The 24,237-nt window shown below is 62.5% G+C and overlaps 3 protein-coding genes across 6 annotated transcripts; 1 reads left to right on the forward strand and 2 right to left on the reverse strand.

Moving 5' to 3' along the window:
• Nucleotides 1-222: 222 nt before the first annotated feature.
• Nucleotides 223-5,319, forward strand: AMIGO1 (adhesion molecule with Ig like domain 1). The gene is made up of 2 exons (XM_006092584.3): nucleotides 223-413; nucleotides 794-5,319. Exon 2 carries the CDS (start codon nucleotides 859-861, stop codon nucleotides 2,317-2,319), a length of 1,461 nt encoding a protein of 486 aa, XP_006092646.1. The 5' UTR covers nucleotides 223-413; nucleotides 794-858; the 3' UTR covers nucleotides 2,320-5,319.
• A 7,139-nt stretch (nucleotides 5,320-12,458) lies between these two features.
• Nucleotides 12,459-14,471, reverse strand: LOC102432226 (cytochrome b561 domain-containing protein 1). The gene is given in 4 exon segments (XM_014459034.2): nucleotides 12,459-13,025; nucleotides 13,027-13,143; nucleotides 13,715-13,752; nucleotides 14,275-14,471. Coding segments are annotated over 4 exon segments (690 nt in total). The 5' UTR covers nucleotides 14,423-14,471; the 3' UTR covers nucleotides 12,459-12,638.
• A 1,211-nt stretch (nucleotides 14,472-15,682) lies between these two features.
• ATXN7L2 (ataxin 7 like 2) lies at nucleotides 15,683-23,110 on the reverse strand. 4 transcript variants are annotated; one of them, XM_006092585.3, is made up of 10 exons: nucleotides 22,360-23,110; nucleotides 21,926-22,030; nucleotides 21,322-21,532; nucleotides 20,741-21,027; nucleotides 20,074-20,156; nucleotides 19,449-19,702; nucleotides 18,417-18,615; nucleotides 18,152-18,273; nucleotides 16,885-17,680; nucleotides 15,683-15,897 (listed from the first exon to the last, which is right to left on the reverse strand). In XM_006092585.3, exons 1-10 carry the CDS (start codon nucleotides 22,376-22,378, stop codon nucleotides 15,883-15,885), a joined length of 2,091 nt encoding a protein of 696 aa, XP_006092647.1. In that variant the 5' UTR covers nucleotides 22,379-23,110; the 3' UTR covers nucleotides 15,683-15,882. The 4 variants fall into 4 exon arrangements, with proteins under 4 accessions (XP_006092647.1, XP_014314513.1, XP_023612854.1 ...); XM_014459027.2 differs by having other exon boundaries at nucleotides 15,746-15,897; nucleotides 21,322-21,390; nucleotides 22,360-22,380; XM_023757086.1 differs by lacking the exon at nucleotides 22,360-23,110 and having other exon boundaries at nucleotides 15,746-15,897; nucleotides 21,322-21,420; nucleotides 21,926-22,011.
• Between the last annotated feature and the right edge of the window lie 1,127 nt (nucleotides 23,111-24,237).

Here is a 24,237-nt window from a genome sequence, read left to right on the forward strand (position 1 = left end):
GATGTGCGGCAGCCCGTCCGTCTCTCCCACAAACACCTATACGTTCACCCCGCCCCCCGCGCGGGCGCACCAGGTTCCGGCGGCCGCGGGCGCCCGCGCGGTGCTCGCTGCCCCCACGCCGCTCCTGCGCTCGGATCGCGGCGCCTCGGGCTCCCCGCGCCGCTCCCCGCCGGACCGCGCACCCGCCGGCGGCGGCCGGGGTCGGTGGGCTCCCGCGGGCGCAGCGGGGCGGGCGGAGGCGCCGGGGGAGGAGCGCCGCGGAGCCCGCCGCGTCCCCGGGAGGCGATGTCGCCGGGCGCGGGCCCCTGCGTCAGGCGGGCGCCGCGACAGGCCGGCCGGTGAGGCGCCGCCGGGGGAGGCCGCGACGGAGCGCCCGGACCCGCCATGGGCTGAGACACGTCCTCGCCGAGCAGGTGCAGTGACCAGAGGTCCCGGAGGGGGGAGCCCGCCCCACAGGCCCGGGACTCAACCCCGGAGCGACGCCCCTACCGAGCCGGTGCCCTGTTGACCTTCCCCCTCGCCTCCCCCAAGGCCCTGCAGACCCCGCCTTCACCCAGGCCCGGGCAGCCTCTGCAACAAACAGCACCGCCTGAGGTCTCCTGCCACCGGCCCAGCAGCCCGTGTCCACCTCTGTCCCTGCATTTTGAGCCCCTGCCTGCAGCCGGGGAGCTGCCGGGCATCTCTTCCTTTGACTTCTAGTCCAATGGGGGGGTGGGGGGAGCGGGTCTTTCCCTCCATTGGTCCATCCTCTCTCCCCCCAGCCTGGACTGAAAGACCCTTCTTGTCCCTCCAGAACATGCCGGGGTGACTCCCTCCCAGACCTTCCTGGTGGCCTTCCTCGCCCTCCCCGGTGACACTATGCAACCCCCGCGTGACCTGCGCGGCCTCTGGCTCCTGCCGCTGCCCTGGTTCCTGCTCCTCGGCGAGGTGGCCAGAGCCGGCCGGCCGGGGTTCAGCTGCCCCGCCGCCTGCCTGTGCGCCAGCAACATCCTCAGCTGCTCCAAGCAGCAGCTGCCCAACGTGCCCCACGCCCTGCCCAGCTACACCGCCCAGCTGGACCTCAGCCACAACAACCTGAGCCGCCTGCGGGCCGAGTGGACCCCCACGCGCCTTCCCCACCTGCACTCCCTGCTGCTGAGCCACAACCACCTGCACTTCATCTCCTCCGAGGCCTTCTCCCCGGTCCCCAACCTGCGCTACCTGGACCTCTCCTCCAACCAGCTGCGGACGCTGGAGGAGGCGCTGTTCAGCGAGCTGCAGGCCTTGGAGGTGCTGCTGCTGTACAACAACCGCATCGGGCCGGTGGACCGCTCGGCCTTCGAGGACATGGCCCAGCTGCAGAAGCTCTACCTGAGCCAGAACCTCATCTCCCGCTTCCCGCTGGAGCTGGTCCGGCTCCCCAAGCTGACGCTGCTGGACCTCTCCGCCAACAGGCTGAAGACCCTGCCGGTGTCCGACCTGCAGAAGCTGCCCGCGTGGGTCAAGAACGGGCTGTACCTGCACAACAACCCCTTGCTCTGCACCTGCGAGCTCTACCAGCTCTTCGCCCACTGGCAGCGCCGGCAGCTGAGCCCCGTGGTGGACTTCCAGGAGGACCTGCACTGCCTGAGCGCCAAGAAGCCGCACAGCGTCTTCAACCTCAACTGCAGCGAGTACAAGGAGCGGGCCTGGGAGGCCCACCTGGGGGACACCTTGACCATCCATTGTGACACGAAGCAGCAGGGGATGACCAAGATGTGGGTGACCCCCAGCCACGAACGGGTGCTCGACGAGCCGGCCAACGGCACCGTGAGGGTGATTGAGGACGGCAGCCTTCACTTCCAGAGCGTGCAGGTCGAGGACGGGGGCGTGTACACCTGCTTCGCCGTGGGGGAGGCTTTCAACGAGACCCTGTCCGTGGAGTTGAAGGTGTACAACTTCACCTTGCACGGACACCACGACACCCTCAACACCGCCTACACCACCCTGGTGGGCTGTATCCTCAGCGTGGTCCTGGTCCTCATCTACCTGTACCTCACCCCGTGCCGCTGCTGGTGCCGGGGGGTCGAGAAGCCTGCCAGCCACCAAGGAGACAGCCTCAGCTCCTCTATGCTCAGCACCACACCCAACCACGACCCCATGGCCGGCGGGGACAAGGAGGAGGATTTTGACCGGCGGGTGGCCTTCCTGGAACCTGCTGGGCCTGGGCAGGATCAGAATGGCAAGCTCAAGCCAGGCAACACCCTGCCGGTGCCCGAGGCCCCAGGCAAGGGGCAGCGGAGGATGTCAGACCCGGAGTCGGTCAGCTCGGTCTTCTCTGACACGCCCATTGTGGTGTGAGCAGGATGGGGTGGTGGGGAGGTTCTGCCCCAGGAGAGGTAACGCGCCCCCGAAGGATTGGAGGGGATGGAAGAGGGGGCTGGCTGCCCAAGGGCGTGGGTTCCCCCTGACCTCGAGAGAATTGGTCATGGGTACAACAGAAGCCAAGGCCCCCACCAGGGTGTGGCCGCCATGATTTTCAGATCTGGATCTATCAGTCCTCAGGCCAATGCTGCACCCTCCCCAGAGCCCCGGCATTCGTCAAGGCGGTGAAGGAGGAGGGGCGTGTCCGAGTTGGGTGGGAGTGAGGAAGGGGTGGGGGGAAGAGCCGATTCCCTAACTTGTCCGAGGTCATCCCTCGCTCCTTAAGAGAAACTCATTTGGGGGGAATCTTTTTCTCTCTCTCTGCCCACTCACACCTGTGAGGTTGGGTGTGTTAGGGGAGCTTCCGCAGGAGCCAATGGAGACGCTGTAGTGTCGCCTCTGGCCAGGAAGTCACACTCCGTGGCCAGGGGGAAATTGGAAACCGTTGGGAGAATGAGTCAGGAAAAGGCTGAGACCTCAATCAATAGCTCTCCCCAAGCTCTGAGACTTCCCCAATGCCTTCGTTTCTCCCAAGGAGCCTGGCTTGCTGCCCGTCAGAGATGGCGGCGAGGGGAGGTGTGGTGTCTGTGCCCTGTCCTGGGACCAGTGGCGCAGAGGGGTCCTCCCGAGAGCAGAGGTGCAGCACAAAACCAGGAGCATGAGTCTGGGGGTGCGAACTCCAGGTTGGCTCGTTTGGTTCCTGCACCTGCCTGTCAGGCCAGGGTGGGGGCTGCTGAAGGCAGAGCTTTTATGGCTGGGTGCCTGCCAGGGACGGGGCCAGGTCACACAGGATGGGGAGGTGCCGCCACCTCTTAGGTAGCATCCCGCTGGTCCCACCTGACTCTGTGATGCCGTCTCCTCATCGGCTCCGGTGGGACTCTGAGGTTCCCCAGGATGCTGCTCTGCGGAGGGTAGAGTCCTGGGACGCCTGGCCCCAGCTGGGTGAGCTGGGCAGGGGACGCGGGGGGACCAGGTGTGTATCTCCTGTGTCGCCAGGGCTGCCTTGCTCCTCTCAGATCGAGCCCCTGCTGCAAAGCCACGCGTGGGATTCCGTAGCTGATGGGTTGGAATTTGGAGGTCTTTGCCCCAGAATGGCAGTTTGGAGTGTGGCTTCGAGTTCTGTGTCTCCACGAGGTTCCAGGCCGTCTCGTAACGGAGATAGTGATGGAGACAGTCGGTGGCACTGAAGTGTCAGGAGGGGAGCTTTCAGAGGTCTGTGCAGTCGGGGTGGGCAGGCCAGGAACCTAAGACAGGCCGGCATTCCATTCCATCCGCGGCTGCAGAGCGCTCTGGGATGGAGGTGGCCACTCCCCCCTGGGAGAGGGCTGCTCTGTGCTTGGTCGAGGGCATGAGCAGGGCGGAGGTGAGAATGTCCCGACGTTGGTCTGTCGCAGTCTGTCCCCTCTCTCTCCCCAGCTTCCCTGCCCAGTGTTCGTTCTCCAGATCTCCGACCTCCTTAGGTTCCAAGAGGTGTCGTTTGCCTGTGGGTGAGGCTGCTTGCGAGGAGGGACTGCCCCGCCGCCTGTGAAGATTGGGGACGGGGACGGGGAGGTCAGGGCTGCTGGTCATCCTTTCTCAGTGCCCAGTTTTGTCGAGAGGTGCAGCATCTCCCTCAAGTACTTGCATGCTCGTAGGTACGCATGCTCCTAGTCCGCATGCACGCAGCACCCTGCCTACCATCGGGACCGCGGTCCTTCAGTCCCCACTAAGCGTCTCCGAACGGTCCGCCTACGTGCACCACGCCACGCACACCATTCTCTGCCCCGTAGGAGACAGTGATCCCGCCAGGCTCCCCAGATAAACTTTTGTCCTTTAAATTCTGGACTCTGAAGCGTCACCCACATCTCCATGGCACCCAGGAAGTTCTCCGCAAGGCCTGGAGTTAGGAGAGGACCTTGGGAGAAGGGGTGATGAGGGGATGGCCAGGTCTTCAGGCCCTCAGAAACCTCCCATGGACGGAAGGCAGTAGATGACACGGAAGTGCACAGCTAGGTCAAGGGAGAACCCAGGGGACACTGCAGGGGACCGAGTTGCTCTTCTGCTCTTAACTGCCCCGGTAAGACGGGCCGGGAGGGCCAGGTTGTCCGATTAGGTTCTGGAACCTGTGGGGAGTTTGTTACTGGGGCTGGAGGAACCAGGGCTCCCTGCTTGCTTCCCGGGGAGCCTGGGAATCTCACCTCCGCGCTGCAGCCACCCCTCCAGGAGCCGCCTAGGGCGCTGACAGCCTTAAGTGAGCTGAGCGTCGAATGAAGCAGGCCTTCTGGGGCCTTCTAGCGAGTTCCTGAGGACGAGGAGGGCCTCAGAAGTCCTGCCCAAGTTGGGGAACAGGAAAAGGCTCATGGCTGTACGTCTCCCTGCTCTGCCCCCTAGTTGGAGAGGATGGGAGGTGTGCCTGGCCCTCCCCCCAAAGGCTGCAGGATTAGCCTCTCCTGTGGTTTCCGCTGATGGAGCCCCAGGTCGCTGTCTCTGGGGGACCGAGGACTCAGCATATGGAAGCTCCCTAACCCTGGGGAGGAAGCTGCCAGGTCTGGTTCTAAGAACAGGCCAAGAGGTCACCCCTCCACCTCCACCCCCACCCCCATAAACCAGGCACAGCTCCCCGGAAGCAGGGGTCCCTGGAGACAGTACAACAGGGCTCTACAGTCTGTCTGTGTGTAGCCTTTTTTTTTTTTTTTTTTTGGTTGTATTTATGGGGCTCCTAGGAAGGGGCCCGGAGAAGGTGCATCCCAGCTGGGGAGGGCAGGGCCGACGGATTCATTTTTCTGTGTGTTCTTACCTCTACTTCCTCGTAGCCCTGCTGGCGAAGCAAGCTGGCTTCCCGCGTCCAGGCCCCCGTCTCCTCCTCCCCGCACCGTGTATACCCAGGCTGGCAAACCTCGGAGCCTCTGGGCTCTGACAACTAGACAACCATCATTAAACCTGGCTTGAGTCTCTGTTCAGCGTAGTCCGTGACTGGTTCGTTTCTCCTTTCAGCCTGTGGGGAGGGGAGGGCTCGCTGTGCCTCGGAGGGTGTGGCCTGTGCAGGGAGAGGATAGTTCAGGGCTGGGTAAGGGCGCCGGGAGCATCCACATCCAGGCATCGACACAGACCAGGGGTCAGCAGGGCCCTGTAAGGAGCCAGAGTGCGCGGGGCTTTGCAGGCCACACAGTCTCCGTGACAACTACTCGGCCGAGCCGCGCAGCAGGAAGTCGCGTGAATGAACGAATGCGTGTGAAGAAAGTTCCAGACTTTCTTCATGGACATTGAAATGTGGAGTTCGTGTAACTTTCACATGTCTGTTGAGTTTCTTCAACCATTTATTTACTTATTTTTTATTCACTTATTTATGTTCATCCTTATCCACGGATGTTTTTTCTATTGATTTTTAGAGAGAGTGGAGGGGAAGGGAGAGGGAGGAACAGAGAGAGTGAAAGAGACACGTGGATTGGTTGCCTCCCTCACTCGTCCCCACCGGGGCCAGGGATGGAGCCTACAGCTGAGGTACGTGCCCTTGACCAGAATCGAACCTGAGACCCTTCAGTCCGTGGGCCGACACTCTAATCACTGAGCCTAACCGGCTAGGCTTCAACAATATAAAAGTGTAAAAACTTTTATTAGCTCACAGACCCTTCCAGCCCAGGCAGCGGGTGTGGGCCAGCAGACCATAACTTACATAGATTCTCAGAAGAAATGTCACAGATGCCTTAGCCGGAGAGCTCAGAGATTCCGCTGTGCAGGGGGGACCTGCGGATAGAGAAGGCGGCCCGGATCCCTGGGGCGGAGGCTGGCCTCCCTGCAGAGCTCGGTTAAGTCTAGCACACGCCTTCGAAAGGCACGATGGGAAAACGCTTGGACTGGGTTGAAAGAATTGGTGGGGCAGCTCACTGTCAGGCTGTTTTATTACTGGTGTATCTCCACGTTGTGAATGGCGACCACTCAGTTTGGGTAAAGGTCTGCTCGGCTACTGGGCGGGTTAATCATCCTGGACAGTTCGCGTGTACTCCCTCGGCCCTGCACAGAGCAGAGGGCCGCCCTCCCCACGTCCTCGGTACAGACTGAGCCCAGCAGAGAGGGGACCGGGTTCTACTGAACTCTGACCTGCGCATCCTGTGGCCACTCTCTCTGCACTTCTGGGAGGGGCCTGTCATGCCGGATTCCAGAGGGGAGAGGAGATGGTGGAAGGAAAAAAGAAAGAGAATCCGATTGGAAAAACGACCCGCTTTCTTCCGTGGGTAAAATCTTGACCAGAGGGCAGCCCTCCTCTGTCTGGAGTTTCCTTGTCTTTTTTTTTTTTTTAAATATTTTTATTGATTTTTTACAGAGAGGAAGGGAGAGAGATAGAGAGTCAGAAACATCGATGAGAGAGAAACATCGATCAGCTGCCTCCTGCACATCCCCCACTGGGGATATGCCCGCAACCCAGGTACATGCCCTTGACCGGAATCGAACCCGGGACCCTTGAGTCCGCAGGCCGACGCTCTATCCACTGAGCCAAACCGGTTTCGGCTCCTTGTCTTTTTCTCTCAGGGAGGAGCGAGCCCAGTGAGGGATGGAGACACCACAGCCACGCCTACCGGCGGCCGCGGAGTGACAGCTGTTGTCAGAGCCTCCCTCCCCCTCCCCAGTCTATGTGTGTCAGCATTTTTCATCTCAGCTTTGCTATGGCTGAGTTTGGTCAAGAGGATGAAGCTGGTAGAGAACAGGTCGGGGGGGGGGGACCCCTCTCTTTTTTGGCTTGTGCCCAGCCCTGTCTCTGAGCCTGAGAAGTTTTGATGCTCCTTCCTCCATCATCCCACGAAAGTCCATGGCTGCATCTCCTCTGCCTCCCCAGCCACGAGCCTCTGGCCTAGACGTGGGAGTCTGTCTGCCGCACCTGCAGCCCTTCCCCCAGCTCCGATCAGGTGGCACCTCAAGGGAGTGGACGAGGCTAAGGTGACAGCCTCGCCTCTCGTGTCCTGATTTCTCAGCTCCTTCCTTTGTCCGCAGTTGTGGTTCTTGGATGGCTTGTCTTATCTCCCAGGAAACCGATGGCGAGGCTTCACTTCCCCACCCACACCACAGAGAAGGCTTGGCCCTGTGCAGGAGGCCGGGCGGGGTGGGGGGTGGGGGCTTTTCTGGTCTGGCTGCGGTGCCTGCTGGATTGAAAGGAGGCAAAAGCAGCCGCCACATAGCCCCTCCCTTCATCGGGCTTATACATGGTGGGGTGGACGATATCAAGTGATCAACATACTTAGACCTGCCCGAGGCCTTCCAGCCGAGTGCCTGTCCCAGATGGGAGTGTGGGCCCGTGCCAGAGGGGTCAGTCCTCAGCGAGCCAGGCCACGGAGCCCTGCAGGGGCGTCCGGACGCCCCACAGCGCTGCGCATGGAAGGTCAGAGTCAGTGACCCCAGTTAGGGCGGAGTGTTTGCAGGCAGGTTGGGGGCATCGTATCTGAATGGAACTTGGTGCTGCTTTTCCCCGCCTCCCTGCCCCTCACCTGCCGGCGGCGTTGGCTCTAGGTGTGGGTCTGAGCAGAAGGCCAGTGGTTGACTAGCTGAGCCTTGCACAGAACAGAGAGATGCTCTCCCCGCGTTCTGGGTACAGACTGAGCCCACCAGAGGCGGGACTGGATTCTCAACTCCTGATTCTACTGGGGAAGAATCGGGCAGGCCGCTGACTGGAGGTGACGTGTGTGCTGTAAGCGGAGCCGGGTGCTGGAGGCGGTTCACTTCAAACCACCCCCAGGGCGGCCCCGGGGCCCTGTCCTCCTGCCGGTCAGCTCTGTCCTCCTGCCTGTGCTGGGGGGAGTTGGGGAGGCCATGCCCACAGAGCCGACTGTGTCCCATCCCCCGGTCCCGGGTAGAAAACAACTCAGATAAAAGGCGAGCCCCGGGCTCTGCGTGGCTGTCGTTCCTGCCTCTGTCCTCTGTCCGCTGCACGCAGGCTGCAGGCTGCTGGCTGTGCTCAGGCGAATGGAATGGAAAGTATCCTTCCCCGAATTTAACATTTAAACAGAACTGCGTTCCTGGGGCGAGTGTGTGTTAATTCCAATGGAAGTGCTTCGAGGAGGAGGGGACTGTGATTCCAAGCGTTTGAAACAAGAAGCCTGTGGACAGCCAGGGCCATGTCTGCAGCCCCCTGTCTCCAGCACCTGGTCTGGGGGGTCAGGGGTGGTGGTGGGGGGGGGGAGATGGAGGATGGGGGCAGTGCGGTGTCTATTGCAGCTCCTCCCTCCCACCCTGGCTTGTCTGCTCGGTCCCCTCGGAAGAGCTGAAGTGGCAGGAGAGAGACCACCCAGCTCCGGACCCGGCTGGACCGGGGAAACCGACTCCCGGGTCCCATCAGAGCCCCGACTGGAAACCAGCAGGTGGGGCAGGGCCGGTGCTGAGTCACAGCCGTGCGCTCCTGGCAGGAGCTGACCTCGCATCCGGGAAACGTCTGTGTTCTCTCACGGTGGCCGGCGTGACAGCCCTTCGGAGACCGGGTCCCCTAAGTGTCATTACCCTGTTTACTGCCTCCCTCAACGCAGCAGAGCCCGAGCCAGGCAGTGAGAGGGGGCAGGACCAGCCGGAGAAGCCCCCCCCTGTTCACACGCGTTTAGTGCTCTGAACCTTCCAGTGTCTCTCGCCCTCGCTCCATCCCTGGGAGGTGGGTCGCCGAGTAAGTGATTGGCACAGGCCACACCCGTGTGAGGAGGAAACCAGGACGGCAGGCGCGCATGTCGCTGGCCAGCCCACCGCCCACCTCAGACCCACGCACTCTGCCAACCAGACACGGGCAGTGGGAGCCTCCTGCTCCCCGAGCCTGCAGGGACCACGGGAGGGGCTGAGGCCGGGGGTCAGGGCCAGGTACACAGAGGGAAGGGCGGGAGGACTAGCCGGTCAGGGTCAGCAGCCGCCAACACCACTGGCTGCCAGCGTCAGCGGGGCCCGCACGTGTCCCCTGCATCTTGACCTTCATCAGGTGAAAAGCCTTACTAGTTACTCAGAGGACCCTGGGGGCCACTGCCCGAGGGCTCCCTCCTGCTTGGGGACACACCGGGGTGACACCCCGCAGGCCAGGAAGAGCGGAAGGTGAGGACTGGCTGCCGCAGCCTCGGTGCTGGGAGGTCTGGAGCTGAATGCCCCGCACCGTTCAGCTAATGATTACTATTAGCTCGGAACAGGCCCTGGCCCGGCCGCCAGCTGGCTCTCCCACGGGGAGGTTGGAAAACAAGAGGCAGGCGCACTCTGCAGCCCTGCACGGGGGTGGGAGGGTGGGGACGAGGAGGAAGGAGGGGCAGGCCAGGGTCCGGTCGTGGGGCGGGTAGTCTGCCCCGTGAGGGGGTGGGGAGAGAGGAGGCCGGGCTGGCAAGAGATACCAGCCCATCTTTGATGCAGCTGCAGAGACAAGAAGGCGAGGCTGGTAGGCTTCCCCAGGCACGGAGCTCCTGCCATTCAAAAGCACCCCCTCACCCCCCCTCCCATGGTGGGGCTCCAGGGAAGGGGAGCTCCCGGAAAAGATGGGGGCTGGGGGCACCTGAACCCCGAATGGTAATCCTATTACCACCTGGATCTGGATACAAAACCTCCTCTATTTCTAATGTCCTCAAAGTTGAGCTTGAATATAATCATATTTGGAATTAGGACTTGGTGAGCCTGATATGCAAATTTGTGCAAATGACATGCTTTTTTTTTTTTTTTAAGTTGAGCACCCTGACTTTTTTTTTTTTAAGGGTAAACAGGCTGACTACTAGCAGCTTTCCTTAGTCAGGGGCCAAGGACAAAAGGGCAGCCCTGTGCTGCTCCCCCGCGGCCCCTGCCTCTTCACCGAGGTGCCCGGCTAATACCCCAGATGGAAGGCTCGGGAGGTGGGGGCCCGAGCGCGTGGGGAGGAGGCACATGCAGCCGGCAGCCGCCGAGATCCCGCTGGAGGACGGGCACCCTGGCACCGAGGGCGAATGGTTGTCCCGCTGCTGCCCAGGATGTAAGGGCAGGTGGTGAAGGAGGGAGAAATGCAGGCGGGGCGGGTAGGGAGGCCCCCCACAATCTGGCCAGCAGGGAACAAAGGCTCCTGGCGACCTACTCCCTACACTGCTGTCCCACCCGCCAAGCAGACCACCTGTGCCTCCTCTGCCTCTGCCCCTGCCCTCCTGGCCGCCCAGTCAGAGAGGCGACAGCTGCGGCCCCTTCTTCTTGCAGAACATAAACAGCTCCCCCCTTCCTCCCAGGGCTGGGAATAGACATCAGCTGGCACGGCCCACGCAAACTGCCGGCTGTCAGCCGCCTGCCCACCCGCCCACCCGCCCCTGAACCACCTGGGAGGAGGCAACACCTCAGGCAGGCGCCGGCTTTCCTTTCCGGCCGGGCTCAGGCGAAGCTGGGAGCCGTACCGGCCCTCCCCCCGCTGCAGACAGGGCAAGACTCCCAGCACGGGCTGTGTCGGATGGAGAGGCGATCAGTGACCCCACGTGCTCAAGGTCCACACAGCTCCTGGGAGAGGCCATGTGACCAGGAGGCGCCCAGGGAGTCCCCTCGGGGATGCCTCTGCCCGTGTAGTCCCGTCCCTGTGCTGTGGAGTCATCCCAACTCCGTGCTTCTGAGCCACCAGAGAGGAGGTCTTGAATCTTCGAAAGACCTGGGACACCCCAATGCTGCCACCTAGGAACACCTCCCCTGGTCCCGGGACCCGGAGCTCCAGCTCCCATCCCCCAGGCCTCCCAGAGCCCCACGAGCTGTGACCACCTGCTCAACGCCAGCTCTCCTGGGTCAGCCGCCTGCACTCCTGGCCAGGATCTATGGGGATCCCCTCTCCCTAACTGAGCCGGATGGACCACAGTGAGCCGGCCTGGCACCCCTCGCGTCGCTGAGGGCAGTCTGGGGAACTGCTTTCGATGTGGAACGAGGAGAGGGCTCTGCAGGGAAGAGGGCCTGGCCCTCCTGTGCCAGCTGCACCGCACTCAGCCCTGCTGCTGGGCCAAAGGGCCGGCGAGAGACGACAGAGAGGAAAACGTGGGTGACGAGGAAGAGGGGCCTTTCCGAGGTCACAGAGCCCGGCCCCGCTGCCTGGGCTCCTATTTTGTTCTAGAAGCTTCGGGACAGCTGCACAGAGCTGTGTGCTAAGGCAAGAAGCTGAGCCCAAGGAGGGCAAAACACGGGGTGCCCAGGACGACTTGGCCACCAAGACCGGACGTCAGGGGAGGAGCACAGCCCTGCCCTCAGCCCTCGAGCCCGAGGGGGCAAGCAGCCAGCAGGAGCCCCAGGTTTGGGTAAACCAGTGCCCTCCACTCGCCCACAGCTCTGTAAAGTTTATTTTTGTTTTTGGTAATCTTCACCCGAGGATAGTTTTCCATTGATTTTTAGAGAGAGTGGAAGGGAGGGGGAGAGACGCAGAGAGAGAAACGTCGATGTGAGAGAGACACATTGACTGGTTGCTTCCCGCACGTGCCCTGCCCAGGGCTGGGGATCGAGCCTGCAACTGAGGTATGTGCCCTTGACTGGAATCGAACCCGGGACCCTTCAGTCCGCAGGTGGATGCTCTATCCACTGAGCCACACTGGCCAGGGCTCTCCCATGGCTTTAAAGTGACTTTAGTGCCTTTGCTGTGTTGGAGTTCAGGAGATCCTCACCTGGCCCCCTTCCCTCCACAGTGCCTGACCCCTCGTGCCCTGGTCTGGGGCCAAATCAGCATAGATTCCCGACAGGCCACGAGGACAGATCTGTCCCTCCAGAGTGGTCAGGGGACAATGGGTGTAAGAATCACATCCTGAGTCTTCTAAGGGGTCCAGCCCCGGTCCAGAGCTGGAGGGTGTGCAGTGAGGTCAGCCTCACAGACACTGGATGTTAGAGGCCATTTAGAAACGCTCCTCACACAGATAAAGAAGCCGAGCTCCTGCGACATGCGACCTGCGTCAGGTCACACAGGAGCCTACGAGGACCATAACTATGAACAAGACCCAGGGCTCTGTCCACCACACCAACTGCTTTCTCAAGAGTGACTCCAAGAGCCACGGCTGCCTTTCACAACTGCAGGAACCCAACCCTCCATCAGGCATGCAGCCAAGAAATGGCGGCACCACCATCACCACCAGGACCCAGCCCTTCTGTCTCCCGTCCAGAGTGGAGGCTCAGGACCCAGCTCCCCATCACCTTTTACTTGCACCCAGTACGTTTCCCCATTTCAGTCCACGGAGTCACCCGTCAGCCCAGCTAAGAGTATAAAAACCCTACCACTTCGGGAGTGGAGCCCTTGAAGGTCACCAAACAGACCACTGAAGTCCAAGGCCAGGGTGCCAGCTAGAGTCAGAGTTTGGAGGGAGTCATATTTCCGTTTTCTTCCTCGGCAAGTAGGAGCTGGAGATCTGGTGCATGATCACCAGGGCTGGGTAGAGGGGCAGCGCCAGGCACAGGTACCAGGCGGCACCTTTGATCTGGGCCTGGAACCACACCGAGTACATGCCCAGGACCACCGTCACGGTGGCCATCAGGTAGACCACCAGGCCACACGTCAGATGGTAGAGCTTGAGGCGAGCAACCCTGGAGACCCTGGCTGCCCGGGGGAAGAGCAGGCAGAGCCCACACAGCGCCTGGCCCGCCGTGGCCAGCAGCGTCAGAGCCCCCACCCAGCTGTGCCAGGACGCCAGGTGGGGCAGCTCGCTGCGGGTCCTGCTGGCGATGATGAAGCCCAGGCCCAGGGCTGCGCAGGGGGAGGGCCAGGCTCTGCCCCACCCAGTGCAGTCGGATCCGGGCCGTTCGGGAGCAGAAGGAGAACAGGGAGTGCTCAGGCGAGAAGAGGAGGATGGCCTCGGCCATGCAGACGCAGAACTGCGAACAAGAGAGGGCCAGTGAGCCTGACGGCCAGCTGGGCGTCTGAGAAAAGGGAGGTGCCCTCCTACTTATATCCAAACAAGGACACCGGGTGGGGGCTAAAGAACCCCACCAGGACCTCCTGCCCCACAGGCCCACATGGCTGGGCACCATGGGGAGTCTACACTTGAGCGGAAGTCGCTTGTCATTCAGGCTGACATGCAAAGTCCACGATCCCCCCCCACCTCCCCAACCTGCCCTCAGACAAAGACTCCTATTTCTTGGCCAATGGAAACAACAAATGTTAAAAACGTCCTCCCCAACTTTGGGGGAGGAGTGGCTGGATATCACCCCGCCCACCTCCTCCTCCCAGGCCCTAGTGCAGAAATGCCTTCCATTCCCTCCCACCCCCACGGACTACCTGGCACAGCCCAGCCCTCCCTGTCCCCACTCTCAAAGGCGGCAGGGAAAGCTGGAGGCGGCCTGCTCCCCACCCCGGAGCCTTAGCAAGGCTGGGCCTTCTGGAGCCTGGATGTTCCCCCAGGGACAGAGCCACACCAATCAGCCGCATACGGAAGCCCAAACTCACCGCCAAGGCCATGAATACAGGGTGCCAGGAGAAAAGACCTGAGAACCAAAGAGAACAGACTGACGCTGGGCACCATTGTTTCTACCCTGAGGCTGGCTGGAGCCCAAAGAATCTGCCTACAGGGGCAGGTCAGTGTACTGTCCCAACCCCGACCAGGAATCAGGGCAAAGTGGAGCGGCCAAGGTTAGAGTGAGCAACCACGAGGCCAAGCCCACACCAGGGCAGCCTGCTTCCCCTCGGGCACCTCGCAGCTGTCAGCCCAGTGCCCCCCCCGCCCCCCTCCCCCCGCCCCGACTGGACCGCAGCCTCCCTCCCTGCACCCTCCGCGAAGGGGAACTAAGGAGTTCGCTCCCGTCGCCTGCCTCCCCTCCCCGGCACCCAGAGCCCTGCCTACCCCGCACCGGCCCATCCCTCCACAAGGGTCCCCACTCCGTCTCCGGGGCGGGGGCTCCCACGAGCAGCCTCTCCAGCCCCTCCAGCCCCTCGGCCCCGCCCCCTCCTGCCCCTGGCCCCGCCCCTCTGGCCCCTCGGCCCCGCCCCGCCCCGCCCCGCCCACTCACTGGTTCCCGGCCGGGACAGCACAGTCAGAAAGATGGTGAAGCCCAAAGCCAGCAGGTGCGCCAAGATCCCGCTGCCTCTCCGCAGCCAGCGGGTCAGTCTCGGCTCCCTCGCTGGAGCGGGAACCAGACCCAACTCCAGGCTCTGCATGGCCGGACCGGACCGGCGCGCACTCCCGGTCGCCCGAGCGCGTCTTCCGGGTTTGCGATCGCCCGGCGCCGCGGCGCGGGAGGCTCCGCCCCGGACGCCCGGCGGTGCAGTGGATGCGCCCACAGCGCCCTCTGGGGGACGGGGGGAAGCGAGCCCCCCGGGAGAGCCCAAGGGCGCCGGGCACTGGACAGCTCCTGGGCCGCTGTTCCCTACGCCAACCGCACAGGACCTTGGTCTACAAGGGCTTATGTCTCGGGCAGCGGCGGAAATCACATGTGCGACAACTGATTTCACCCAAACCCCAAGTCACAAGTTGGCGACACTGAACCAAGACACTGGAACCAGTAAATGCTGGCATTCCCTGGCTGCCCACTGTCTCCATCCATCCTCCTTCTGTCATGTTAAGGGAATAAGATCCCTTCCTGCCTCAAGGCGGAGGAGAGGAAAAGGAAAGGACCAGGGGAAAACCGTGCCCTGCACCCAAGTGAACTCAGGCTTGAGGACCAGCAGTCTGGCTGACGGTGCTCTATCTGCACAATCACTGTCCCCAACGAGACAAATGGAGGAACTAGGGCACTCCCAGCCCCAGCCGCCTCCACACCATCTGCTCAGCCCCAGGGGAGCCAGGCGATCCTAAGGGACCAGGGCCTCCCACACCACGGGAGTCCTGTGATCACGCCACTCCCCTTCCTGCCTCCCAAAAAGGTGTGGTTCAGCTCAAGGAGGCCTACCTGGGAGAGGCTATACCCTTTCCTTAAGGGCAAACCCAACGGCCGGGGAGAGGCCAAAACAGGCAGGGACATTCTGAGACGTTACCAACTCGATTCAAGCTCCCGCAGTGGTGAAGATGAGCTGCTGGTTAGAGGCAGGAACAGCTGAAGAAATGAAGCAGTAATTCGGAGGCGCGATGGAGGCCCAGGCTTGCAGAAAGACCATGAAAGGGCCACAGGCTGACCCCCACAGACCCTCGGAGCAAAGACCCAAGAGCAGAACCAGAGGTGTGGCTCCCCTTCCCGTCAAGCTCCCTTCCCAATAGGACTGGTGTGAGCTCTGGGGTCAAGATTCTGGGGAGCCCTGCTCGCTCAGAGCCATGCCTCCTCACCCTGCCTGGAAAGAAGACTCCCAGTGACACACACCCCGGCCATTTCCACACGGTCTCAGGGGACAGAGAGAGGGAAGCTGGAGGCTGGTTCTCCATCAGCTCAGCCTCCTGGGTATGGCTGGGGACAGTAAGGACACTCATTTTGTTATAGATTTTCCCCTTCCTTTTCTAGGTTTCTGTTTTTATATTTTTCTTAGCAGCAACAGAACAGGGAGACAGTCTTGAGGTATTTTAAAGAGGTTTTTTTTTTTCTTAAAAAAAATAATATAAAGTTATAAAAAGCGGCAGCAGCCTGGGGCCCGGATCTGGAGGGGAGGAGGTGCTGGCGGCTCCATCGCAGTGGGCAGGCACTTTCTCGTTAATGGGCTTTTGACTGCAGGGAGACAAGAGGCGAGAGACAGGGTCAGCTGGGGGTCTGCCGGTCCTCCTGCTCGGCCAGCCGACTGTTGTGAGCACAGAAGCTAAGGCCTGACCTCCCCCCGCTGGCCGGTGGGGAAAAGCTGGCCAGGAGGAGGCTGAGCGCCAAGCCCGCAGGGCCGGCCCGGAGAACAAGCCATGCACACGTGTGTGCCACACACACTCGGGCCCTGGGCAGATGTCACACTCACCACTCTCACACGGGTATGAGGTGTTGGCATGCATCTGGCCCATGCCTAACCCAGGAAAGCACCCCCTTCCCATGCCAGTAACTCCCTACTGGCTGAGAACCTGTGGACAGATCCATGCTACGCCTGGGCTCCATCAACAGAGGGGAAAAAAAAAAGAGCTGGCTGCTGGCTTTCCCAGAAACCCTGGAAAACTTGCCTGGCACCCGAAAACCTGGAAGTGGGGATGTGTGCAAGGTGGGCATGCACGCCTGTGTGGACCTTGAGCTTTGTCCCTGCCCCTCCATGCTGATGCCCAGAGGCAAAAGCAATGTGTGACATGGGCCCAGCCACCCTGCTGGGCAGCGGTTAGGCCACAGCTCCAGGCTCACGCTCAACCCACGCCCAGACCTTTATCAGAGCTCATGGAGACACGCTTCCTTTCGCTCAGGGGCAGAGGTAGCTGCAGTGCTCAAGGCCACAGCCAACTCAGAGAGTGGCCTCTGATGACAGCACGAGTGGGTGTGGGAGGGGGAGGCAAAGGCAGCCTCTCCTTCGCCTGAGGGAGCGGGCGGAGACAGTGAAAGGCTCATGAAGCGAAAGCCGGGGTCACCTCGCAGTGAGCTGGCCCACCTCTCCCTGGCGATGGCCCCCTCTCCTCCCCTCCCTGCGCCAACACTCACTCAGCACCTGTCTGCGTCAGTTCCCACCGCGCGCTCCACCCTCACCGTGCTGCCCCTTGGCTGCCCGTGCTCTGCGGGGAGCTGGGCGGGTACCTTCAGTGCAGAACACTTCTCCTCAAAGGCCAGGGCGGGCCCCGGCTTCTTGCGGCGCACGGAGCAGGCCGCGTCGGCGGGGGGGCCCGCCGGGCAGTGCTTGGCCTTCACTGGCCGGCAGTACGTGGCCAGGTTTTTCCGCTTCTTGGCCGCCTCCTCCTCGGAGAGGCAGGTGCTCGGCAGGGCCTTGGCTGGGTGGCCGGCCGCTCCCTGGCTGTCCAGCTGAGAAGCCTTGACTGGTGTGGGCGGCTGATGAGGGGAACCCCGACAGTCCGGGGGCCCTGCCCGCTTCACTCTCGGCCCCACCGTCCCGTTGAGCCCCACGCCCAGCGCGGTTTTAGTCTTGGCCGAGAGGCCCCGGCAGCCGGAGGGTTTGCCTTTGCCCGAGGGCTCCAGGATGCAGGTCCGTTTGAAAGTTGTGGGGCCAGGGGACAACTTTCGCTTCCGGGAAGGCGCCTCCACTTCGGCCCCGTCCTTGCCTTTGGACGACTTGCTGGCCTTGGAAGGCGGGAGCTTGCTGAAGGACGGCGAGGGTGTGTTGGCAGGCAGTGGCGAGGTGATGGCCTGGCTCCCGCCCATGCACTCTGCCTGGCTGCAGGCGGCTGCCACACTGGGGGAGCCGGCAGGGTAGCTGGGGGCCAGGCTGTCCTTGGTGGGGGGCGTGGAAGCTGGGCAAGCAGGTCTGGGGGGTGGGCCCGGAAGGTGGGGGCAGCTGCCCATAGAGGCTGGGCTCGGGGGAGCAGGAAGGGGGGAACTGGCAAGGTGGGATGGAGGCTCCGCTGCCGGTGGGATCTTCCTGCAGCAGAAAGAGAGCGCCATGGTCAGGTCAAGCAAACAAGAGGGCCTCTCCACCAACATACACCAGCCTCTGCCCCACCTAGAAATGGCCCAGAGCCCTGGCAGTGCTGCCATCTGCTGGGAGACGCTGGAACTGAGGGTTAGAGAGAAGGCACAGGGACAGACAGGCAGGAATGAGCCAGGATAGAGACCCATTAAGAACATCCTTTTAAATGTTGGAGCAGCCCCTAATCCTAGTTTCCTAAAAGGTGCTGGAAGTATGGGTAAGAGTGAGTCACTCCCAGACCCCCATTCATGCCCTGCGGTAGCCCAGCTCCGGGCTGCCCAGTCCCCCCACCCCTTTCCTGTAGCCGGGGTCTTCCTGGCCAGCAGCCAAGCCACACCCCTGGGTCCATGTGAAGAGTGAGGGCTGCGGAGGCCCACGTACGCCTGGGGCCTGGGGAGGAAGTTCCGAGCCCAGGAAACTCACTTCCACATGTGTGAGCTGAGGTGCCTTTCCAGCATGGAGCTCAGCGCCGAGCAGAAGCGGTCCAGCCTGCGGCTGAACACGTAGCACCCTGGACTCACTAGCCGGCTCCCAAAGGTGCAGAACTGGAGACGGAGGGAAGGCACGGGGTCAGTGGGGCTGAGGTGCAGGGCGGGCACCTACCTGCACACGGGATCTGACCCCCCTGCACACCGTGGGCAGGGAGGGCCGGGCCACCCCCACCCGGGTCCCCGCCCCAGGTCCTTACCGCCTGTGGCCTGGGGGGCCGGGTGGCATAATGGCAGTCAGGGGGGAGGTGGAGGTCATCAGATGGCCCCTCCTCCTCACTCTCCTCGCTGGAGGCCTGGGCCCCACCCCGGGGCAGGGGGAAGGGGAACAGGCCTGGGTCCCCATCACCACCACAGGGGCCTTCATCATCCAACTCACTCTCAGAGGAGGCCCGGGACCTGGAAGGGCCAAAGGGGATGTGAGGGCGCTGGGACAGCCGTGGGTCAGGGTGGGGGGATCCCTGAACCCGCCCAGCTCAAAAAGCAGGGCAGACACCCTGCTGAGCCATCAGACAAAGAGGAAGGGAGGAGAGGAAGGGAGGGAACAACAGAGCTCACAGGGTGAGAGGCAGAGATCAGGGGCTGCGGCTCCCGCTCCCGGGGAATTCTCTCCCCAGCCCTTCACTTCCCAGGCCCTGCCTCCTTGGGGGAAATTGCTCCAGATTCGCCTCCTCCAGAAAATCTTCTGAGTTTAACTGCACCCAGTTCTGGTCAGCCCCGTCAATTCTCTCAACCCCCTTCTCGCATCACACATTCCTGGGAGCCTGTCTGGGAGCTGAGCCTGTGTCTCGTGTCTGCCCGTGTTACAGGCAGAGAGGCGTGTGTGTCTCCTTCCGCAAGGCAGGCTCTCCCCAGGGTCCAGCGCAGCCTCTGCACACGAAGGGGCCAGCGAATGAATACACAGTAGGACCGCCTCGCCCAGGACCCTGACCCTTTCAGCTCCCTGACCCTTTCGGCTCCCCAGTGCCGAGTGCTGGCCTGTCGCAAGCAGCTGGGAAACCGCTCTCATCCTGGGTGTTGGAACCGGCACACCAGAGGCGGGGGCACCGTGGTCGGCTTGGTTAGAAACGGAGTCACCCACTCCCGCACCCACCAGGGCCCCAGGTCTCCCCCCACACTCGGGGCGGAATGAGTAGCACCTTCCAGCGCGCTCCCTGGGCCTGTCTCCAGGGGTCCCTGATGGCTTGGGGCCGAGTGTCCCCAGGTGAGATGCGGCTGGATCCTGGACGTACCTGGGCAGCGCACAGTAGGGATAGGTCTGCTTGGCACGAGCAGAGAAGGTGCTGCTGGGAGCAACCGCCGCTGCCACAACCGGGGCTGAGGAGGGGGGCTCCTGGGAGGGGCGCTCGGGAGCCGGCTCCTTGCGCCCCGGGCTCTTCTCCTTCGGGGACTCCCCTTTGCGGGAGTTGGCCTTCAGCTCTGCCACCAGCACGTCGAAGTCCTTAGCCCGGCCCTGGACCTCCCGGCGCTGGTGCACCGAGTGGATCTAGAACACAGCAGGATGGAGGGGTGGGGAGGGGGTGTGAGCTGAGCAGGGGTGAGGGGCAGCGGTGTGCTCTGGCCTGGGCAAGCAGAGAGAGAGGGGATGTGAGTGTGTTTGCGGGGGTGTCTGTGTGTCTTTGTTTCACTCCCCCACAGGACCAGAACCCTCCTCGGAATCGGGGGATCTGGGAGCCACCCCTGGCCTGCTGCCCCCACTCCAGGCCCACTGCGGGCAGCCTCCCCTCCCCCTGCCCATCCCTGGAGCTGGATCTTGGAGAACAGCTCCATTCCTCTCCCGGCCCAGGGCCCAGGTCTGTGCCGTCCTCCCTCCCTGTGTGGGGGTGGGGGGGATGGGGGCGAGGGGGGGAGGGTTACCTTGCAGGTCAGCAGGCGGGTGCAGATCTTTTTGGTCTCTGGGTTTATTACCCCACACTGCCTGTTGAGGTCGCACTCCTTCCCTGTGGGGAGAGCGGTTCCAGTGAGTCTCAAGGGCATTTCCAGGGGGGCCTCAGGAGGCGGGAGGCCAGCTGGGCCTCAGGCATAGAGCCCCCTGCCCCTCAGTGCAAGGCGGCAGCGTCTGGAGATACATCTCCACACCAGCAGCTCTCTGCTGCCCAAGACCCCGCCCGGCCCCGTCCGCAGCCCAGGCCCTCCTTCTGGGGACTCCAAGCCCCAAACAGGGCAACACATATCAAAACACACAGGCAGCCACAGACATCTGGGTGCCAGGGGTCCGGGTGTGGGAGGCGCCCGGTGCCGGGTCTCGGGGAGACAAGGCAGTCAGTAGCCCAAGGCGAGGAAGAGTCATGTCCCCGGCGTGGGCACAGGCCCCTTTAGCCTCGGTTGGGAGACTGGCTGGAGGGAAGCTTCCCAGAGAGCAAGCAGGTCAAACGCGCCCACGTCAAGAGGTGAGCAGCGGCTCCGGCACCCTGGCCACCTGCGACGGCGGGCCGTCTCCTTTCTGCCCCCTCTCCATCAGGTCCAGCGACAGAGAATGAGTCCTCACTCTCCCTCCCTGACCCCCAAAACCACGACTACTCACGGGCCATTTTCCGGTGGGTCTTAGGGGGCAGCCTGGCCCCACCAGGCTCCTTTTCAGGGGGGCTGCCGTCAGCCCGGTGACTGGGGCCCTCGCCGGGGGTTATCTTGGTGCTCTCTCTGCCAGGAAGCTCCTTAGGAGGGGGCGCCATGGGGGGCTTCCCAGGGGAGTCCTTGGGGAGGCTGCCGGGCTGGCTGAGGAAGGCAGAGGGCGGGGCCACCCTGACTCCGGGGCCGTCGGGCTTCGGGAGACCAGACATCTTCTCCAGATTCACCACAGGCACGAACAGGCTGCACATGGAGAGAGGGTGTGGACGGGGGCAGGGAGGCTGGGCCTGGGGCCTGGGCTCTAGCCCAGAGCCAAACACTTCCCAGCCCTGGAACTTGGGTGGGCTCCAGCAGGGATGCAGAACATGGGAGGGGGGACCCCTATTCCCCGGAGCACCCGGGAGGGGCTGCCGACGGAGCTGGCTGCCCCCTGCTGCAAACGGTGCCCATGGCCCCCCATCGCCCTCCATGTTCCCCCATCGCCCCCCGTTGCCCCATCTGGGCCAGGGTCTCGGGGCGTCTCCAGCCTCTCCTTACCAGAGGTTGTCCTTCTGGCTCTTCTCGGGTGGTGGGTGGCCACGGCTCCGGGACCCCTGGCCCTTCTCCCTGGAGGAGGTTTTGGTGGAACCTGGGGCCCTACAAGCGGGGCCCTGCCCATTCACTACATGGCATTTCTGAGAGCTGGCAGGGGCTGGAGGTGGGGGTGGGGCCCGGGCGTAAAGCTTGCTGAGGGGCCCATGTCTTCTTTCTGTCACCAGGAGGTGGAGAGAGCAACGGAGGTGAGTAACCGACTGCCTCCTTCCCGACCTGCTCACCCTGCTCACAGACTCACACAGAGAATCTGGAGTTTAGATTTCTAACAGGCCTCCTTCCCCTCGGAACCTGAGCCTTCAGGACTCAAAATTCTAGGGCCCAGCTTCCCGGATCTCTTAGCTCTTCTCCCTACACTCCACTAGAAAGAACTGCTGGGAGTTTTGCTCAAACGTTAACCCCAACAACCTGCCTCGATCTATGCAGCCACCCCCAGGACCTCCCTATCCCCAAGGCCGCCCTCCCTCACACTCAGGCCTCCCAGCTGACCCTGTCCTGGGGGTTCCCTTTCACGCTCCCCGCCTGCGGCTCCGCCCTGGGGCTCCCTCACCGCAGTGCTTCTGGAAAGCTTGAGGCTTCACCACTTGGCTGCAGTGGTTACACACAACCAGATAGAAGTCGTCGTAGGCCGGGCAGTGCCCGAAGATGGACATGTCTGCAATGACAGAAGCCCTCATCACTGGGGCTGGGGACCCCAGGGCTTCCCTGTGAGATTGGGGAGCACTTCCCCCTGTTGACATGACGGGCTTCCTGCTGGAGGCTCCCAGCTTCCAGAGTTCAATCGAAGCAGTCCCTAAGAATGTGGGCTTCCGGGTGAGTAGGCATGACCCCCTATGATTAGGATCTCCTACGACAGGTGTCAGCAGCCAGGCGCATGGGCCGACTCAGACCTATCAGAGAGAGGATCCCAGACCTGCCGCCCCGCCCACCGAACAGCCACCTCCTGGGAGGTGGGGCAGAGGGGAAGGTGGTCCTGACTCCCACCTTCTTTAATGAGGGTCATGGCATCCAACTTCTTCGTGCTTTTGTTAGTCTCCTCCAGCTCAGCCCCTGGAGGAGAAACACAGCTCAGAAGGACCACCTCCTTCCCAGAAGCCCCATCTATCTCCTACCCGCCCAGGGCCTGCAGCCTGCAGCGGGGCAGGAGGAAGCCCACACTCCCTGACGAGATCCTGATGCTCAGCACCACTTGGGGAGCCTGCAGTGGCTCCTGCTTCCTCCACCTGCTACTTCTGGAAGGAACTGGTGCCGTTAGGAAGGATCCAGACACCTTTCCTATAGACTCCAAGGTGAGGTTCCGGGTCCCACGGCCAACTGCTTGCATGACTGAGTCAGTATCTTCCCCACTTAGATGGGAAATAGTCCTGAACATATTTTCCTGTAGATCCCCGGGTGCCTTCTTGAGATTTCTCAGATGGGTCCTTTCTGCTACGCCGGGGCATCCCTAACAGAGGCTCTCCCAGGTCCCCATCCCCACCAACTCAATCTTGTTCCACCTGGGTTACCATGGCATTGTCAAAGCTACACCCAGCTTCCCGGGTCCTGCACGGGTAGGATGGCCACAGAGCAGAGAAGCTGATGTCTTGGGGCCTCTGGCATCTTCCAGGTCCCCTTGGTCGGTGATGTGAGCCCCTTCCCTCTTTAGGGGGTTTTGGGCAAGGGTTGCCCTTGTACCTCTCACTTTCTGGGTGGATCTTAGTTGTGCAAAGCAGCTCCGGCCCCATCCCCCTACCTGACTCCTCTCCCCTCCTTCCTCTACGCCCCCTCCCTGTCCCTTGGAAAAAAAATCAATTCTGAGTCACCAAACCGGCTGATTCCATTTCCGGTTCTCAATGCACCCAGACCCTGACAATGGCCCCATCCTTGCCCACCCAGCATGGGGCAGTCCCGGTGGCCAGGGCTCCCGAGTAGGTCTGCTTCCGATGGCTACCGACAGATGTGCCCCTTTCGAGGTGGAGAAGACCGCTGACAGTCTTATATAATCTCCGGATATGAGGGGTGGTGGGTTAGGCATGCGGGAGACAGGGGCAGCCCCCACTCTCAAGTGGGTGAAAATGCAGGGCCGGACAGAACTGAGCAGGGAGTCCGGTCTCAGAGGAGAACAAGTGTCATCAGAGGCCGCACAGAGCGGCCCTCCTCCACCGCCTCTTCTTACTTGCAAACTTCTTCAGGGGCGTGATGCCTGCTGTCACCTCAAAGGCCACGAGGCCAGGTGCTCCCTGGGGCCCAGGACACAAAGATCAGGAGAAGGGGGCTGCCAGCGCGATCACCAAAGGCACCCAGGGGCCTGGAGAAGGTGGGGTTCAGGGAAGAGAGCCAAGAGGTAGGGCAAGAGGCCCAGAAAGGACGGTGGGTTGGAGGCATGGGTGGATGAACAGAAGGGAGGAAGGGAGGATGGATGGATGGATGGATGGATGGACGGACGGACGGACCGGTGAACGAATGCGGAGAAGGCAGGGGTCCAGTAGCATCCCAGGCGGCAGGCAGAAGCCGAAAAGGAGCAGGAGGCGTGGGGCAGAAGGCGAAGGAACAAGGGGGACGGGGAGGAGGGCACGGAAGTGGGGTGCGTGGGAAACACGTGGAGAGGACTGTTGCAGATGGGGAAAGCCCGAGGCAGGTGCAGGAGGGGCGGGAGCTGAGGGGGAGCAAGCAAGAAGAAAGAGAAAAGCAAGCACATGTGGGGACAGGTATTGGGCACCGGCAGAGGCAGAGGCGGGCAGGGTGGGCTGCGGGCGGAGACCCGGCGCTAGGACCCGGAGGCGCGAAGGAGGGGGAGCGGGCGGGCACTAGGACCCTGGTGGGCCCTTTGTTTGGGGGGCCGGGGAGCCGGACGGCGGCTCCCGGTCGGCAGCTCCCCTCAGC

The sequence above is a fragment of the Myotis lucifugus genome, unplaced genomic scaffold (genome assembly GCF_000147115.1).
Source record: "Myotis lucifugus unplaced genomic scaffold, Myoluc2.0 scaffold_101, whole genome shotgun sequence".
Lineage (NCBI taxonomy): Eukaryota > Metazoa > Chordata > Mammalia > Chiroptera > Vespertilionidae > Myotis > Myotis lucifugus.